Genomic DNA, 19018 nt, shown 5'->3' with positions numbered 1-19018 from the left:
GTTCCCCTTGGCTTAATTACATGTATATGAGCTCTAAGCTTGTTGCCAAATCCTTTTAAGATTTCTCAGATTTTTCAGATTTTATTTCCAACACTCAGACACATGGAAATGTGTAACATGAGGTACATGTACATGAATTCATATATTAAATTTTGACAGGATGGACAGGTGCATGCATGTATACAAGCAAAATTGTATTGACACTCAGACACATAATATGTGTTACATGAGGAAATAAAGTTGCAGATATGGAAAATGAAGTACAATATACATATTTGTATACACATATATAACTGAGAGAATGGACAGTTCAATTTAGAATCGGTACGGTATAGTAACAAGTGTGATTTCTGTGGTAAGGAGTTTAATCATTCATGTCATCTACAGAGACACATAAGGTCACATACAGATATGACATGCAATGGAAAATACAAAGCAAACATAAAAAACAACCATACATATAATTCGCAACTTATTTAACTATTAACAGTTATACATATGCATCATTCACAAAAGAGACGTAGTGTGCTTCCAGCGAGGATCCTATTCCCTCGACCCTTATGTCTACCACTGAGCTTAAGGGAAATGCCCCCAAGAGCGAAGCTAGAAAGAAGAAAGCGACTGTGATCCTTTGCGCAATTGAAATCTGCCACACAGGTATAATCCTTATTTGTTGGTGAACTTCTTTATATCTTAAAGAACAATGCTTAAACTTAATGAAACCGGCGAGAATTTTAGATGAAAAAGGTTTCCGATGTTTTCGCGAAGCCTCTCATTTGTGGATGATGACGTCGACACTGTTAAACATGGTTTCCCAAATAGCGTGACGTCTCAAACAGACAAGCCAGTGGCGTGAGAATGGAGGTGTTCGCGCGTGCGTGCGTGCGCACATAATCGCTGTGTCTATAAAGAGCTTGAGACCTTCTTTGGAGAAAACAAAGATCGTGCCTGTTTCAGGAGCATACTTTGCGTGGATAAGTACTTATATAACATCAATGAATTAGAAACTATCCATCTTTTCAACGATGATAAACTGTTACCAACTACTAGGAATTTGATTTTAGCAACATAATTTTTTGTGGGGTCAGTTTTCAGACCTCGGGAGCTTTTCCACCTTTTTAACATGCACTATCGTTCGGCGCTCGGCATTTGTACCGAATGGCGGCGGACAAACTTATGTATAGCCCCTACCGGCTGTTCATCTCTAGAATAAACATCTTTATAAGCATTTATCGAATACATTATGTAAATACCTGGTGTATCGTCATTACGATCTGTTGTCGCTAGCGTTACTGGGGGCGATAAAATTGATTAAAAAATGAATTTTTATTTCACACTCAGCTGAACATAAATTCAGTGTTTAACAAGATCTCACATTATATAATGAAGTTTTAAACATACGTATTGTCGAAACAGATACATATCATGAATATGTAATACGTATAGTTTGTGTATTAAACATCAATTCCGATATAAATAAATAAATATACAACATTTGATATAGCGCCCTATCTAGCTAACATAAGCCACTCTAAAGCGCTTTACATTACATATATATACAATCAATACAATTTTGAGGAATTCGCAGTAGCTGCCCTATCAGGCGCTAACTATGAGTCATATGCCACCTGGCTAATATATCCCTATGTGTGTATGCCTGCGTGTGTGCTGGAGATGTAATGTGCTCTGTTTGTACTGGGACCGTGATTCCAACGGCATCATTTATAGAGCCACCCCACTTGAATGCTACAGCACAGATACCACAACATCCACCCCAGACCAATCTATACCTCACCTGGGTTGTTGGAGTTGTGTGTGTAGGAGAAAAACACTTTCTCTGAATATCCATGCGTACGATGACTTCGNTGTAGAGTTGTGTGTGTAGGAGAAAAACACCTTCTCTGAATATCCATGCGTACGATGACCTCGGGGATCGATCCCCGGCCGGCTGCGTGGAAGGCCGGAGTGTTAACCACTCAACCAATCCGCCCATGAAATTTTACATCGTGGCCGAATGGCGCAATGGGTAGCGCACTCGCCTTTCACCAAGACGGCCGGGGTTCGATTCCCGATTAGACGTCAAAAGGTATTTTGCCAAACGACGTGAATTTTCTCCCGGTACTTAATTGTGCATCTTGTATCAATGTGACGTCATACTGTCATGACGTCACGTGTAAAACATACATTGTCGTGATTATGTCGACTTGCAGTGTATTGGATGATAACACAAGTGACACATTTATTCTTCCGGTCAAGCCGGTGGTCGGTCAAGCTGGTGGTCGGTCAAGCCGGTGGATGTCAGGTTTTGGTTTGGTTTTATTTTGTTTCACGTCCCATTAACATCTAAGGTCATTTAAGGACGGTGTCTCCATGTTAGATGTAGTAATGTTTGCGTGATTTTGTGTATGGTGCTGGATACAGGGTATGCGATAGCGCGGATCTGATGCCAACTTGTGAGTGCTACCTCACTGAAATACCATGCCGAAGGCACCCAGTACAGTAGTCTGTCCGGTAACATTATACATGACAACGGATACACAAGTTGTTCTGATAACCTTAAATTCTGAACGTTTAGCAGGAAAAAACAACTACCATTTTTTAAGGACTTATATCCCGGCCTTGGATAAAACCCATTGCCTACCCCACTTGTGCGAACGCTCAACACTTACGTGAGCAGTGAGGTATTGCCAAGCAAGGCACAAGGAAACAAAAAGGTTTTTAGGAAGTAGAGAGAGAAAATATAAAGACCCCAAACATTGCAATGGGAGGGGGACAGCAGATCAAGTGTGGTTTCGTCAATGTGTCCTTAGCAGGAGACAAAGAAGGAAGCCCCCGATTCAGCAGGGCGCCCGCATTAGTCGCGTTATACGACATATTCCGTCTTTGCGTATTGCAGTGTTATCTGCTCTTGTGAGCAGGTATTGCTTGTTACGTCATGCGCTTGTGAGAGTAACGCCATCAATTTTAGAGAAAATGACGTAATCAATCAATACCTGTTTACAAGAGAAGATAACTCCGCAATATGCAAAGACGGAATAGTGCGATAGAGCAGGCCTATTCTATCTCCGGACCTGCAGTGGGTCGAGTGAATGTCAGATGAAAGCTCTACTGTAGAAATGATCATATAGATATACACTACACGTGTTGTCACCGATTGGGTCACTTGTTTCATCGATCTCACCGAGGCAAATGTACATGTAAAGCTGTATCTGTTGACAACATATATATAATGCGCATGCGCTGTGCACTGATCACGGGAACAGCTGTTACGGGTATTGACGCAAGCAAACACAAAGTTTTGATTTGGCTTGTAACAGACTAGAACGGTAACTGAGTGTATTTGTTTTAAAACGGATGTCAGGAGGAACGTATTTTTTATTTGTGCTTTAACAGGCAGGTACAGTTACCGTTTTATGTGTTGTAGTCGGACGTTCGGACAAAGCTTAGGTTTGGGTTTGTATTAGGGAGGGACGTTAGCTACGCGCTAACGTTGCAGAGTCCGGTCGTGAAGAAGGACAAAGCTTTACTTTGCATTTGTAATATGAAGAAATATTTATTGCTGACTGTCTGGAAGTCCGACAGTTACTGTTGTATGTCTGTTTAGAAGTCAAGACGTTAACTGTTGTCTGTCTGTCTGTCTGTTTTGAAGTCTGGATGTTAATTATAAGCTGTCTGTCTGGGCTTTAATTGCTGTCTTTTATCCATTGTAGTCCGGACTGGATTCCGCAACAAGAAGAAACAGATGGGGATCGTTCTTGGTTTCTTCAATCCGGAGCTGTCGGAGTTCCAGAAGAAGAAACTGATCCACGAGTTCCATTTATTTTTCGGTAAGTGGGGTCATTGTTTGTCAAATAACTGCGCTGACGTCAGGTCGTACGTAAACCGTTCGGAAAAGAAACCCCGCGTCATTATTTCCGGTGATAGATAATTTTGATGTGGTAACTTTACGTCCTGATGATCGTAACTAATGACCTTATATGTAGGACACGGCGCGTGTGTCTATAAATAGATCCCGTGGACATCCAGCATATGTTACACTGTCGTCTGATCACATCAAAGTCGATATCGCCGCTGATTTTACGTACTTATACCATGTTTAACCTGTACATCAACATTTCCCGCCAGCTGTCGTCTGCTGCGAGCCTACCAGCGTCTTTACCACGCTATAGGAGTGGACGATACAATCACCTTATTCCCACAAATATTTTTTTTATGAATAAACACAACAACTTATTAAGTGACATCATAGATTTTTTACCTTTTTATTAATATTTATTGTGCGGATGAATACATTGCACAGGTCCGTCGAACGTTACTATACGTTCGCGCAATAACAGAGTACTGTGCTCTTCATTCTATATAAATATATATTTCAATTCCTACTCAAGTTGGACTCAATGCAACTACCAAATGTAACCTGATTCATTTGCCGATTTATTTGACCAGATTAACATTGCCTGTGCGTATGCTTTTGCGAAGGGAGATAACTATTGACATGTTTAAACAAAGAAGATACCACTTGATGAGATTTTACATATTTATTGAAGCTACACAAGAAACTTTTCAAACAAACAAAAACGATCAATCAGCAAAATAGTATCAGCTCACGGTTGCTAGCGGTAGTGACAAGTCATGAACTGCCCTAGAAATTCTCCCTCCAGCTTCAACCCCGGTACAAATCGGAAACAACGTAGATTCATGTAGTCCCGTCTTATATGTAATGCAGTCGAACAGCAAACAGAACAGGCAACTGTCATATCAAATTGCCTCGTCCTTTCCAGCCACGTCTGGTTTCCTGTCTAATTCGACATTCGATTACTTCAGCTTCACATTCCAGAAGATGTAGAACCCTAAATTTAGCGGCTCTCCTCTTCGAGCTAATAAAAGGCATGCGCATCGCGTCTAAACATCATTCTTCCGTGATGACGCGTCAGAAAATTTGATATCTTATGAATTCATCAAAAAAAAAAAAATATGACATTGAAATTATGTTTTTGTATTTTGTTTCCTAATAATTTGGCTGTATTGAACTATCAGCGTACATCATCATGTTGTAGGATGGTCCTTCAATTATTTGCTTTACATTACCTCAATACGTAGACTTGCACAAGCTCAGCACCTGGACCAAACTATCAGAATGAATTTCAAAAGTTTCAAATATTGAGAGAAAAAACGTTGATTGAAATATAAGGTTTGAATCTGGCTTGGGTCGATTTCATGTGGTGATGAATTGAGTTGGTCTTGAAACAAATTCAACATGAACTGCTTTGCAGTTCCTTTAAATTTGTTTCATGACCAACTCAATTTATCACCCCATGAATTCAAACAAAGCAAGATTGAATCTTTAAACACAATTTTTTTGTATATGGTGCTTCAATTAATTCATACCACCGATTGCTCTTTATACAATGATGTATACAAATATTATATTTTACAAAACATTATTTTTAACATTATTATGCCGTTTAGTGTTCAGTTTGCTTGTACACAACCACAACAATGACGTCACATTACCATAGTGTAAAATTGCGCTAAATGTTCGGAACCCATTCTATTTTGGTTTTTGATGGATAACCGCCAAATAAATCCAGCTGATGGGTTTGGAGCTTTGTCGGTGGGGTAATACATTTTATGACGTCATAGAGTGATATAGTAAACCACGTATTGCGTGTCCCGGGAACGGCTGTAACATTGATACGTATTTCATCGTGTAACTACACATTATGACGTCAGAACTAATTTATGTGACGTCATGGTGATTAGATGTCAAAAGGGACGTTTAGTCGAACTTGCGATGTTGGGAAACTTAACGTTCGCGAGAGGAAACAGTTTCCTTAAACACTGCATAAGCTCTTGGTACATTAAATGTGATAAAATTATTATAGCCTATACTTATCTGTTATATCTGTTGTTTTACATATACGTTTGTACTAGCTGAAACATATCGACCTTGCTCGCCAAATATCTGGATTTTTGTAAATGACAATAATTTTGATTATGGACTGAATTATTTAAAATATTTTATGTAGTGTATTATACAATGGTTATGATATGACCATGTTTCACCCCGTATCATCCCTCGGGCTGATATAGATGTATCGAGTTGATACCGGGGAAGATATGTAAACGATCATATGATGTTCTCTTATCTGAAATTCGTTTTCAATTAAAGTCTCGTGTAACAACAGCTTATGACATCAGAATTAATAAGTATGACGTCATGGAGACAAGATGTCAAAATGAACGTTTAGTCAAAATTGCTATGTTGGGAAACCCTCAACAATAAAATGGATCTGTTAAAATCGTTTATAGACGTATAAACATCAAATGAAAATATAATTCATTTTTTTGGAGATTCTACATTGTTCACAGACTACGGCTGAAGTGTCTTGAAAAGACAATTTTTTTCATCAATGCATGAACTTTAGGTGAAGTGATTAATATCGCCCATTGTCACGTCACGGTTACAATACGATGACGTCACAAATTGAAAACAAAGACATATTCTGTCGATGACATTTCCTGTCTAAATGTTCAAAAAATTTGTTGTATGCATATATCGAAAATGTGATGAAAAGAATCTCATACTCGTTCTTATTATCATATTACTTCCATAAACGAGTTGAAGAATCTTTTGAACGCGTGCAGAATACGTTCTGCATTAAACTATACTTAATCAGCACAGATAGTCAGATACAGCATGAAAACTACTTTAATTATATGCGCTTTACGTATGACTTGGAAATAAGAAATTATGTCATTCGTTGTTAAGTAACATGTTCTCTGTTAAACATAAATACACAAACCCATTGTTGGCAGTAACGTAATAAAAAAGCTCTCACTTGTTAATCGCGTGATAATAAAAGGTTTATGGTAACAGCTTTAGCGGTCCGCCGTTCGTTTGTATAGAAACACGTGTTTTCTTGGGAACCTTAATGCGATTTTAGTATTATAATTGAAATCAAAATCTGACATAATCACACGCAAGAATTATTTCGCTTCCGATTTGGACCAAATCGCAAACACCACTCCATCAAAAGCTCTGTTTTCACTAGAGTCCCTTTAAACCAAATTGATAGAATTTCAGAATGTTTTGGCAAATTAATAACTAGCATCACATTTAATCGTCTATATGGACAACACCCTGCGGTAAAGAACGCCTGTTGAGTTCGTGTCATTATCCACTGATACGCCCGCTGGCTTTACTTAGTTTACATACAAAATAAAAATCAATAAATGGTGGCTGTATGTTTTTATGTAAACTATTCAAATAATTCTCCTGTCATGTGGCAACATGCTTATAACTCACATACGTGTATATCTATAAATAGTTTAGAGATTATTCAGTGACCTTCTTCGACGACTGGACGAATTTTGGTAAGGATTGCTAAGGCGTCAACACTATTGCTATTTCATCTGCGTTTATCAAATTTGCTACATTTATGCATCTAAAAAAGCAGAGTGACGCGTAATGAAGTCGGATCCCATGCTCAGCTATACACAGAGTTACAGCCCTTTGTTTTGATTTCATACCAGAGTTTATCCGGAACCCATTTTCTGTGCAATTTTAACAAAACTTGCCGTAATTATGTATCCCGGAAAGGCGGAATGCTGCGACAATTTAGTCGAGTTTCGTTTACGGTTACATACAGAGTTACGGCCCTTTATTTTTAGGTCATCTGATCCAAAGGGTCAGGATGACCTATAGTCATCGTGCTTCGACCGTCGTCGTCCGCCGTGCACCGTCCGTAAACTTTCAGCATTTTAAACTTCTTCTCAAGTTCCACAAGTGGGATTGAGCTTAAACTTGCCTGAAATGATCCTGCGATGGTCCTGACCAAGTGTTGTCATTTTTCGGGTCGGTCCAAAATCCAAGATGGCCGCCATCTTATAAAACACATTTTAAACTTCTTCTCCAGTTCCACTGGTGCCATTGGGCTAACAATTGGTGGGGGTTGTTCAGGAAAGGAAGCCGACAAAGTGTTGTTAATTTTCATCCCCGTCAAAACTTCAACATGGCAGCCATGGCGGCCATTTTGTAATATGATTGAGCAATCATGGTTTTCCTAAACAACACCAATTTTAAACGTTTTCTCAACTTTCAACAGTGGGATTGAGCTGAAACTTGCCTGAAATGATCCTGAGATGGTCTTGACCAAATGTTGTTATTTTTTTGGTCGGTGCAAAATCCAAGATGGCCATCATGACCGCCATCTTGAAAAACACATTTTAAACTTCTTCTCAACTTCCTTTAGTGGGATTGAGGTCAAACTTGCCTGAAATGATCCTGAGATGGTCCTGACCAGGTGTTGTTATTTTTTCGGGTTGGTCTGAAATCCAAGATGGCCGCCATCTTGAAAAACATTTTTTAAACTTCTTCTCCAGTTCCACTGGAAGGAGGTCGATTCTTTGTTGAATATATGAGGCTGGTTCGACCCCTGGGGGTAGAGAGGGTGGCGCCCCGAGAAAGGAAATTACCTAAAATACTGCTTTTAAACACTAATCGTTAATGCCAAAAGTAGATTACAACAATTTCAGTATGAAACATCATTTAGAAACAATAATTAAATGAGGCAGGTTTAACCACCGTTGACAGCGGGCCGGGCCTTTAAAGGAGAAATCTTTTCAGATTTAGGTTTAACTGCTTTCTGATAGCTTTACTGACAAATAGTTACCAACTGCTGACCAAAACTACCATCATGGAAAACAAATTCTTAGAATATTTCATTGAAAGTTGAAAAGTTGCCATTCTCCCTGCTCAGTCTTTGTTGTCAGATGACCGTTTAGGTCCATAGGCCTCTTGTTTCGTTTTCGTACCAGAATTTATCCGGACCACAACTTCTTTGCAATGTTTCCTACATTTACAAAACTTGCCGTACTTATGTAATTTTGAGCGGCGGAGTTCTGCGTACTAACGCCGGGTCTCGTTTACCGGTATATACAGAGTTACGGCCCTTTCTTCGATTATGATACATGTACCATAGATTGTTCGAAACGTATCTTCCTTACTGTTTCATCTGTATTTGCCAAACTAGTCATATATTTGGACACTGTATGCAAGTAAGGTTGAGTATTGCATGGTAAAACATGCAGAAAAAGGCCCTTTGTCCATTTTTTACATCAGATTTTTGCCGGGGGATAACTTCCTTGATATTTCTTTTACATTCATCAAACCTGCGATACATATATATGTCAGGAAGGCGGAGTGTTGCATTCAAAAATGGGGTTTGGCGTCCTTAAAAATACGGCTGCAGCAATATTATTAGTTATCTCTTGGTTAGGAGGATTCTACGGGCTCATAGACCTGGTCTATATAGACCCCAAGCCAAAGGCGTCTGGTCTATAAAGAGCAAAGGGGTCTATGAACCCGTAGACCCCTCCTCACCCAGATAACGAATTTGTCACCCTGACAATTTTTTATTACTTTTTTTCTGCAAAACTATAAATCACTTTGTGAGTTTGAGTTGTACGAATTGACTGCTACCAAAATAAAATAGCCGTTACTGTTACCGGACACCGTTTCGGCAATATTTCGGACAATACACATCCAACTTTGTAATTACCACTCTAATGGCCCCCTCATTGCCTGCTTCGTTGAATTTGCTGTCGTTTTAGATTACTTGTAGGATATTTCATCCTGTGAATGATTTGCAAACCTCGATCGCTTGAGTGTGTCGGACGCCATTTTTGTTGTTATGAAGAGAGATTCTAGTTTGAGTTATCTCCCCTCCTCGCACGTACTTTTATAGACCCTGGTAGATCTAGAGCGCGGGGACCTATAGAATATAGACCCCGACAAGATATCTAATCAGAAAGAGTGTTACTAATAAGAAGGGTGACAAATATATGTCCGCCCCTGTGGAACTCTTGTTGTAAGAGTTGAATTTTACCTAGTCATGGATACGTACCAATGGGAAAGTCACAGCGAGTTTAAATTCTCCTGTGTTTACTATTGAATGATAACTGTGGAAAGCTCATGTTTTTGCGCCCCGCCCCGCCCCGCCCCGCCCGCCCCGCTCATCCCGCTCATCCCTCGAACCAGCACACACCGTACCCCATGCCCGTTGATCTCGACTGTGTCCATTTCCAGTGACTAGGTAGTTTCCGGTTCAAATCCCAGTCAATTTCATTAAATTTTGGCCACCCCATTACAAATTGTAATCCAACAATTTTAGCCGAAAAGATTGCCATTTTAAACGGTCAGTTTAAAACGCTGATATTTTAAAAGCAGGAACACTTTGAGGACTTAAACACAAACAAAACTTAGAAACGCAAACGATGGTACAAGATATTTCTGTGATTCCGTCACAGTCTGATGATACCAATTTGCACTGCTAGATAAACTGAAGCAATCAGGGTAAAGTGCCGTGTTCAACGATGGCACATCACGATACACTCACTTGGATCTCTCACTTTATACAGCTGGGTAGACTGAAGCTAATGAAGACAAAAGCATATTACAGCTAAATATATGTAGCAGCCACAAGTGTGGCTCGAACCACAGGGCGTAGCTCAGATCTCTACAGCCAGTCTGTATGTGTATTGTGATCCACAATAATATATTGACATTGGGGTGAGAATCTTGGCATGTTCAATTAAAAAAAAAAAATTTTTTTTTTTTTTTTAATTTGATTTTTATTTTCATTTTAATGTGCAATATACATNCACAAACTAAGCTTTATTATTTATTGTTTTGGGTATTTTTCCTTCTGTCGATGTTATTACGAAATTGCTTATGTGCAGATGTCAATGTTTGGCATGGATGTCAGTATTTTGTGTGGACACTTGTCAGAGTCCGTGCTTGCTAATAGTAGATTTTTGTTGCAGATCTAAACAAGGACGGAAACCTAGAATGGAAGGACATGGAATTAGCGAGACAAGTGAGTATCACTATACAGCTTCTTGCTAGAGGATTAAACGTATTAACTTCTAGTGAATTTCCTCCCTTTTTATCCCACTTCTATTACAAATTTCAAAAGCATTTCTTCTACCCAGATTATTTGCTCATAAACAAAATGAAAATAGGGACTGGTATTAAATATCCGGAAATGTACGTATCTCCCCTTTGATCAGGAGATAATCTTACTACCAGGACTTATCATACATGTATATGCATAACATGACAATTTGTTACCTTCAGAAATGCCGAAACATTCTCTATCAAGACCCATGTTATCAGGCATATCCATTAACGATTTGGAACTGATTTAGGATCTGTAATTGAAACAGGTCAATTGATACAGAAGCAAACTTGTCTAGAGTGACCAAGTACCTCTACGGTATCCCATCAATTGATTCTCAAAGTTAATTGTTAATTTACGTTTCCTACACTATTATCAAAGGTTATTAAAGTTGGGTGAAGGGACGGCGCATTGGTTAATGTACCCATATTTCAATAAGACGACTGGGGTTCGATTTCCCGATCGAAGGGGGTTCGCGATGGCCAAGTTGTTAAGGCGTCTGACATTCTGCTACCACTAGCCCCCACCACTGGGTCGTAGGCCAAGTTGTTAAGGCGTCTGACATTCTGCTACCACTAGCGCCCCACCACTGGGTAGCGGGTTCTAGACCTACGTGGGCTACCACTAGCCCTCCACCACTGGGTCGCGGGTTCGAGACCTACGTGGGCTACCACTAGCCCTCCACCACTGGGTCGCGGGTTCGAGACCTACGTGGGCTACCACTAGCCCTCCACCACTGGGTCGCGGGTTCGAGACCTACGTGGGCTACCACTAGCCCTCCACCACTGGGTCGCGGGTTCGAGACCTACGTGGGCTACCACTAGCCCTCCACCACTGGGTCGCGGGTTCGAGACCTACGTGGGCTACCACTAGCCCTCCACCACTGGGTCGCGGGTTCGAGACCTACGTGGGCTACCACTAGCCCTCCACCACTGGGTCGCGGGTTCGAGACCTACGTGGGCTACCACTAGCCCTCCACCACTGGGTCGCGGGTTCGAGACCTACGTGGGCTACCACTAGCCCTCCACCACTGGGTCGCGGGTTCGAGACCTACGTGGGCTACCACTAGCCCTCCACCACTGGGTCGCGGGTTCGAGACCTACGTGGGCTACCACTAGCCCTCCACCACTGGGTCGCGGGTTCGAGACCTACGTGGGCTACCACTAGCCCTCCACCACTGGGTCGCGGGTTCGAGACCTACGTGGGCTACCACTAGCCCTCCACCACTGGGTCGCGGGTTCGAGACCTACGTGGGCTACCACTAGCCCTCCACCACTGGGTCGCGGGTTCGAGACCTACGTGGGCTACCACTAGCCCTCCACCACTGGGTCGCGGGTTCGAGACCTACGTGGGCTACCACTAGCCCTCCACCACTGGGTCGCGGGTTCGAGACCTACGTGGGCTACCACTAGCCCTCCACCACTGGGTCGCGGGTTCGAGACCTACGTGGGCTACCACTAGCCCTCCACCACTGGGTCGCGGGTTCGAGACCTACGTGGGCTACCACTAGCCCTCCACCACTGGGTCGCGGGTTCGAGACCTACGTGGGCTACCACTAGCCCTCCACCACTGGGTCGCGGGTTCGAGACCTACGTGGGCTACCACTAGCCCTCCACCACTGGGTCGCGGGTTCGAGACCTACGTGGGCTACCACTAGCCCTCCACCACTGGGTCGCGGGTTCGAGACCTACGTGGGCTACCACTAGCCCTCCACCACTGGGTCGCGGGTTCGAGACCTACGTGGGCTACCACTAGCCCTCCACCACTGGGTCGCGGGTTCGAGACCTACGTGGGCTACCACTAGCCCTCCACCACTGGGTCGCGGGTTCGAGACCTACGTGGGCTACCACTAGCCCTCCACCACTGGGTCGCGGGTTCGAGACCTACGTGGGCTACCACTAGCCCTCCACCACTGGGTCGCGGGTTCGAGACCTACGTGGGCTACCACTAGCCCTCCACCACTGGGTCGCGGGTTCGAGACCTACGTGGGCTACCACTAGCCCTCCACCACTGGGTCGCGGGTTCGAGACCTACGTGGGCTACCACTAGCCCTCCACCACTGGGTCGCGGGTTGGAGACCTACGTGGATTACCACTAGCCCTCCACCACTGGGTCGCGGGTTCGAGACCTATGTGGAGCAGTCGCCAGGTACTGGCCGTGGGTCGGTGGTTTTTCTCCAGAAACTCCAGCTTTCCTCACATGGCACGTCCTTAAATGACCATAGCTGTTGATCGGACGTAAAACACAAACAAACAAATGTTCCAATCGAACGTGGAAATATATAAAGTCACGTACACGATCAAACGGTTTTCGGTGTACTTAATTCAAACATATTTATTGCTAAACATTGTGTACAGAGGATTGGACTGACCAATCACCCGTCAATGATGTTGGTTGGTCGTATGGCTCAGTGGCTAGTGTACTCACCTTTCAATAAGACGACCGGGGCTCGATTTTCCAATATCTCAATTTATTAGTATATACAGATTGCATGTAGAAAGACATTTTAATTATACAGTGCATCAAAATACGTTAAATATGATAATATAGTATAATGTTTTTGAATATACATGTACATACACTGGATATAATGGTGTTTTTTTTATATACAACGGTATACAATCTACTATGAAATACAATATGCATATGGTATACAATGTACTAAGATATAAGAATTGTATATAAAACAAATATAACACCTAAATACAGTGATAGCATGGTTCCTATATATGCCTTTTTTCTGCATCAACGATGTCATTGTAACGCGTTCGGTAAACAACACATTGTGTGTGTATATATATAAACAACACATTGTGTATATATATAAATAAACAACACATTGCGTATATATATAAATAAACAACACATTGCGTATATATATAAATAAACAACACATTGTGTATATATATATATAAACAACACATTGCGTATATATATATATATAAACAACACATTGTATATATCTATATATATATAAACAACACATTGTGTGTGTATATATATAAACAACACATTGTGTATATATATATATAAACAACACATTGCGTATATATATATATATATATATAAACAACACATTGCGTATATATATATATATAAACAACACATTGCGTATATATATATATAAACAACACATTGTGTGTGTATATGTATAAACAACACATTGTGTATATATATATATATAAACAACACATTGTGTATATATATATATATAAACAACACATTGTGTATATATATATATATAAACAACACATTGTGTATATATATATATATAAACAACACATTGTGTATATATATATATATAAACAACACATTGTGTATATATATATATATAAACAACACATTGTGTATATATATATATAAACAACACATTGTGTATATATATATATAAACAACACATTGTGTATATATATATATATACAACACATTGTGTATATATATATAAATCTTGTTTACAATGTTTGTAGAAAATATGTGACTGGAGTGGATGGAAGCTTGGTTGTGAAAAATACACGAAAACCCACGAGTTATTCCGGACAATATGGCGGCGTCTACAGGACGAGGGCGACGAAAATAATGACGGAAAAATCACCATAGGGGAATGGGTAAGTCTAAATACGTTCCGAAAGTAAGAAGTGTGGTCTCTCTGCATTTACATGTACGTAGCATTAAGCAAAGCAAAATAGGAGGTATTTAAAACAAACTCGTTTGGTAGATATAAGAAAAGTCATTAAGGTTTGCTCACTGTAATAGCTTTTGTACTCATTTTGTATATGTATATAGTTTTTAGCTCGCCTATTCGAAGAATAGGGGTGGGGTGGGGGGGATGAAATGAAATGCCCCTACTATTTCCAGTGTAATGACACTCCCATGCCCGACTGACCCCGCCCCTTTTCATGTCCGATTAATGTCAACTCCCGTGTCCGACTGCCCTACCCCTCTGCTATATGTTTGCCTCTGATCTGTCATTTGTCTCCTTAGCTCAAGATGTGGACATCGTTTAACGAGCAGTCTATCAAAGACGCCAAGAAAACTGACCCTCTCCCAGCTGACCGGAAGCTGCCGGACTGGCTGGAGTCATATGTGGAATACAAATTTAATCTCTACGACAGGACAGGTCAGTACTGGACAATCCAGTTATCACAATGGTCAGTTTCAGCAATGGTCAGTTCCAGCAATGGACGATGACAAAAGAATAATATGTTTATTTGGATTCAATGTAAGGATATACACTGTGGGTCAGAGCTATACCGATCCATTTTGCCACGTAGTATATCGTGTGTTTCATTTAAGTAAACACAATCCATCTTTGTCTGCTTGGGAAATAACTGAAATGGTGAAAATTTCGTTTCTTTGTGTGACGGAAAAGTTGGTGATCGAAACTATATTTGTCTCAATGATGATACAAATGTATCGGGGAATAATTGCTGATAAACATTTACAGATTGTTGAAAACAATTTGGAATGAAATTCTCTTTAAGCGCCTTATAAACAATAACAGCACTATGCATGACACGCAATATATAGTGTGATCGTAAAAAAGCGTTTTGTTTTGTGAAAATCTCGACTTACGAGGATATAAAAACTGCATGTCTGTCTGTTTGTCTGTCTGTGGTACTTTCAGAAAACCTGTTCTTGAAAAGTAAAACAGTGGTGCTAATTTATATTGAATGATAACTTACTTGTGTGTGTCGTTAAAAAACCCACAGACTAAAAATGTATGAGAAATTCAACTCCAGAATCTACAATTGTCATAATGTCAAAATAAAATCTTTATTGGGGACTCCTCATTAAAAACCAGAATACCTTGAACTTAATCCTTGCCTAGTGTTAATTTCGCCCTTGACATGAAATTTCTAGATATGTTTTGTTCTGTGCTAATATTCGTTGTCATGAGAAATTCTCCCTCATTGTAGAGGGTGCAAAAAACGCATGCTCAACTGCGGCGATATTTCCCGATCAATATTTTCACTCATTCTTTTCACCGGTTTGGTCCGAAATTTAATCATAAGCTTTACTATTTTTGTCTACAGGAGATGGAAAGATCGACGCGGAGGAGTTCGAATACGTCCTGGCTGATTTTGGAATTCCCGCCAAAGATGCACGAAAAGCCTTTCTCCTATTTTCGGGTGTAAGTCTTGTTTTCCTATTTATTCTTTCTTCTTTTTTTTTCTTAAACTGAATCGTTATTAATTTTTATTAATATAAGATGGATTTTCACTGGTTTTCGGCTTTGTTTTCATGTTTGTAAGTACGCAGGAAGCGCTTTATGGCTACTTTCTGAGAATATAAGAAATTATTTTATCATATGAATACCGTGTTATGCAGTGTCATAAAGCCATCACATAAATCATGTTTATGTAACGTGTGTAATAACACTCTGGAAATGACGTCACGTCATTGTGAAGTGGAGCAATTTTCATCCTTTCAGAGGCGGCAAAGTGCAAAACTCCAGAGGCTCGCAAACATGAAAAATCGAAAACTTGTATCATGAATCTAATATATGGAGGGACACTTATGACAGATCCTCTATATAAGTATCAAAATTCGAAAATGTTATTTCCTGAATAATAGAAAGGAGCATTGGGTTTAGAATGGGCTTTACATATGTAATTCTACATGTAGCTATCACTTGTCTCGTTATGTATTCGGTTCGTTTAATAATTGACATAATTTATGATTTAGGTCGTATAGGCAAGGTAAACCCTGTGACCCCTTCGTTTGATAGTAGACTCCGTCTTTAGTACAAGTAACTACACGGGACTTGTGAGATATCGGCCCATCTGATTCCGTCTTTGCGTATTGCAGAGTTATCTTCTCTTGTGAGCAGTTATTGATTGTTACGTCATTGGTTTGTGTGAGTAAATTACGTCGTTTTCTCAAAAATTGATGACGGTCCTCTCTCAAGAGCAGATAACTCTGCAATACGAAAAGACGGAATAATGGCTTGACAGTAATTTATTTATGGAAGGTTCGTTGGCGTTTTACCAATTTTTGATATTCAACTACAAGAATATGCTTAATAATCGAAAATCTGGAGAAACTCACATATGCCTTCTGTATTTTGGTGTTTTGATATGCATTACAACTTTAACAGAAAATTACCGATTTCAGTACGAAATGCGTGTAATGAAATATTATGTTGATGACCTCATCTAGAAGACAATTTTAAAATTGTCCAAGTAACATGTTTTCTTACTGTAGTGTCGAATTCCAACGTAAGTATAAATTAACATTTAGTCAGGTTGATACAATGATGAACCCACCTTTAAAATAGTATTAACCGATGCCGAAACAAAAAGCCAACTTAAATATAATATTGCGAATTCTTAAGCTAGCATACGGTCAGGTCGAAGGTTGTGTTTTTTTTATTAAAATATAAACTTTATTTATTTTACAACAATTATGAAACAAGTTATTACATATTATATAAGCCCCTCTTGTTAACCCGGATGTTATAATTACCGCGCGGGAGATCTTAATGTGGGAGGAAACCGGAGTACCCGGATAAAACCCACGTTGTCGGGCAGGTGAACCAATACACCTTTTCACGTCCGATCGGGGAATCCAACCCCGGTCGCCTTGGCTACCACCCATTTTATTTGCTTGCGTGAGGAGGGGGATTTACTCTGTGTCTATATTTTCTCATTGGATTCTGTTTATAAACCTGCTAATTTGTTTGTTATCTCTATTGATACAGAATAACACCCGGAAGGTGGACTTAGCGTACTTCCGGGAGCTGAGTACGGATTACTACCGGTCTGATGACCCCGGAGCACTCGGAAACTTCATCACCGGGAAACTCGATTTCGCCACGTGATCGCAGGATTGCCGCCATTTTGTTATAAAAGGATGGCGGAAGTGACGTTTGCTCTGCGTTGCAATCGGTTATCCCTGATTCGGGGCCCTGGGTACCTGGCTTGGATGACTTGGAACTTACGTGTAGCTGTTTGTCCGGAAGTATGCGTTGGCGAGCAGACCGTTCGATTTCCCGGAAACAAGATGTTCCTAGACGGACTAGGAGAGTTTAGAAATACTGCCTGTTTAGATATTGTGTTTGAAGGTTAACTTTGGCTCGGTATATCAACAGTTTCTAGTGCAATCACTCTCATTGACAACACTTATGGCAAACTAAGTAGAGTTGGTATCACACGGCTAAACATGACCTTACAGGTCCATGTGACGTCATTATATATTGTGACTGTGAAATGGAGAGCTACAGATACCTACCTCTCTGAAATGACGGGCTGTGGAATATGTATAAATTGTACGTTATATCAAATTCGAACTTATTCTAAAAGAAATTATATATACAATTATATATTACAAAAAACTGTGCGACTGTATGTCTGCTTTTAAGCTTTGTGTGTAAATATATACGGTACAGTGGAGGCTTAACAGGAGTTACTAAGGCAATACGTGACGGGTATTTCGCACGTGACTTTGCTATGTGTGTCATTGGGTTCTGGGGTAACTACACATATCATACTGTTGACTTTTTATTAAACGTTATCATGAATCTGACATTCGTTTTATCCTGTTGTGTATTTGAGGGACATCTGACCACGCCCCTCTCGTGTCTGATGCCCCGCCCCTTCTGTATCAGATTGCCCCGCTCATTCTATATCTGATGCCCCGCCCTGTGACAAATTACCGTGTAACTTTATTGATTTCGCTTTCTCCGGCCATTCACAGAACTATCTCCCATTGTTCGGGATTTCTAACATTCAGTTCTTGACGGGAGGGGTCATATGCAAATCAAGATACAAACAGATTACATGTACGAGTGCTGAAAGACTTGCTTTCAAAAATGAGATTGGCATAATGAGGGAACTATAATCATCCACTATCTAGAGCGTGCAACTTATTAATCTCAATTCCTTGGGACGATTGTTTGGTTGTCTTACTCTCAGCAGACCTTCGGGTTAGACAACAAAATAAATCACCCCTCGGGTTGGTGATTAGTCACATCCTCAAGGTAGGGACGATGTTATAAGTCAATGAAATCATTAACTTGTGACGTCATAATAATGAGTTGTTGATTTTTACCTAATCAC

The 19018-nt window shown here is 40.4% G+C and overlaps 1 protein-coding gene across 4 annotated transcripts in view; it reads left to right on the top strand.

Annotated features, from left to right (window-relative positions):
• LOC110446193 (calexcitin-2-like) overlaps positions 1–18485 on the top strand; it is a 21963-nt gene extending 3478 nt beyond the window's left edge. The window contains exons 1-7 of one of the 4 annotated variants that reach the window (XM_021491219.1): positions 3234–3326; positions 3711–3827; positions 10828–10880; positions 14429–14566; positions 14943–15078; positions 15995–16092; positions 17662–18485. In XM_021491219.1, coding sequence (XP_021346894.1) covers positions 3743–3827; positions 10828–10880; positions 14429–14566; positions 14943–15078; positions 15995–16092; positions 17662–17781 — 630 coding nt within the window. In that variant the 5' untranslated portion in view covers positions 3234–3326; positions 3711–3742 and the 3' untranslated portion in view covers positions 17782–18485. Of the gene's footprint in view, positions 1–3233; positions 3398–3710; positions 3828–10827; positions 10881–14428; positions 14567–14942; positions 15079–15994; positions 16093–17661 lie in introns of those variants that run through there. The other 3 variants (XM_021491218.1, XM_021491220.1, XM_021491217.1) reach the window with 3 other exon arrangements.
• Positions 18486–19018: the final 533 nt, after the last annotated feature.

This window comes from Mizuhopecten yessoensis, unplaced genomic scaffold (genome assembly GCF_002113885.1).
Source record: "Mizuhopecten yessoensis strain PY_sf001 unplaced genomic scaffold, ASM211388v2 scaffold2623, whole genome shotgun sequence".
Lineage (NCBI taxonomy): Eukaryota > Metazoa > Mollusca > Bivalvia > Pectinida > Pectinidae > Mizuhopecten > Mizuhopecten yessoensis.
Note: the sequence above shows the minus strand (reverse complement) of the source record. Positions and strands in the feature narration are given on the sequence as shown.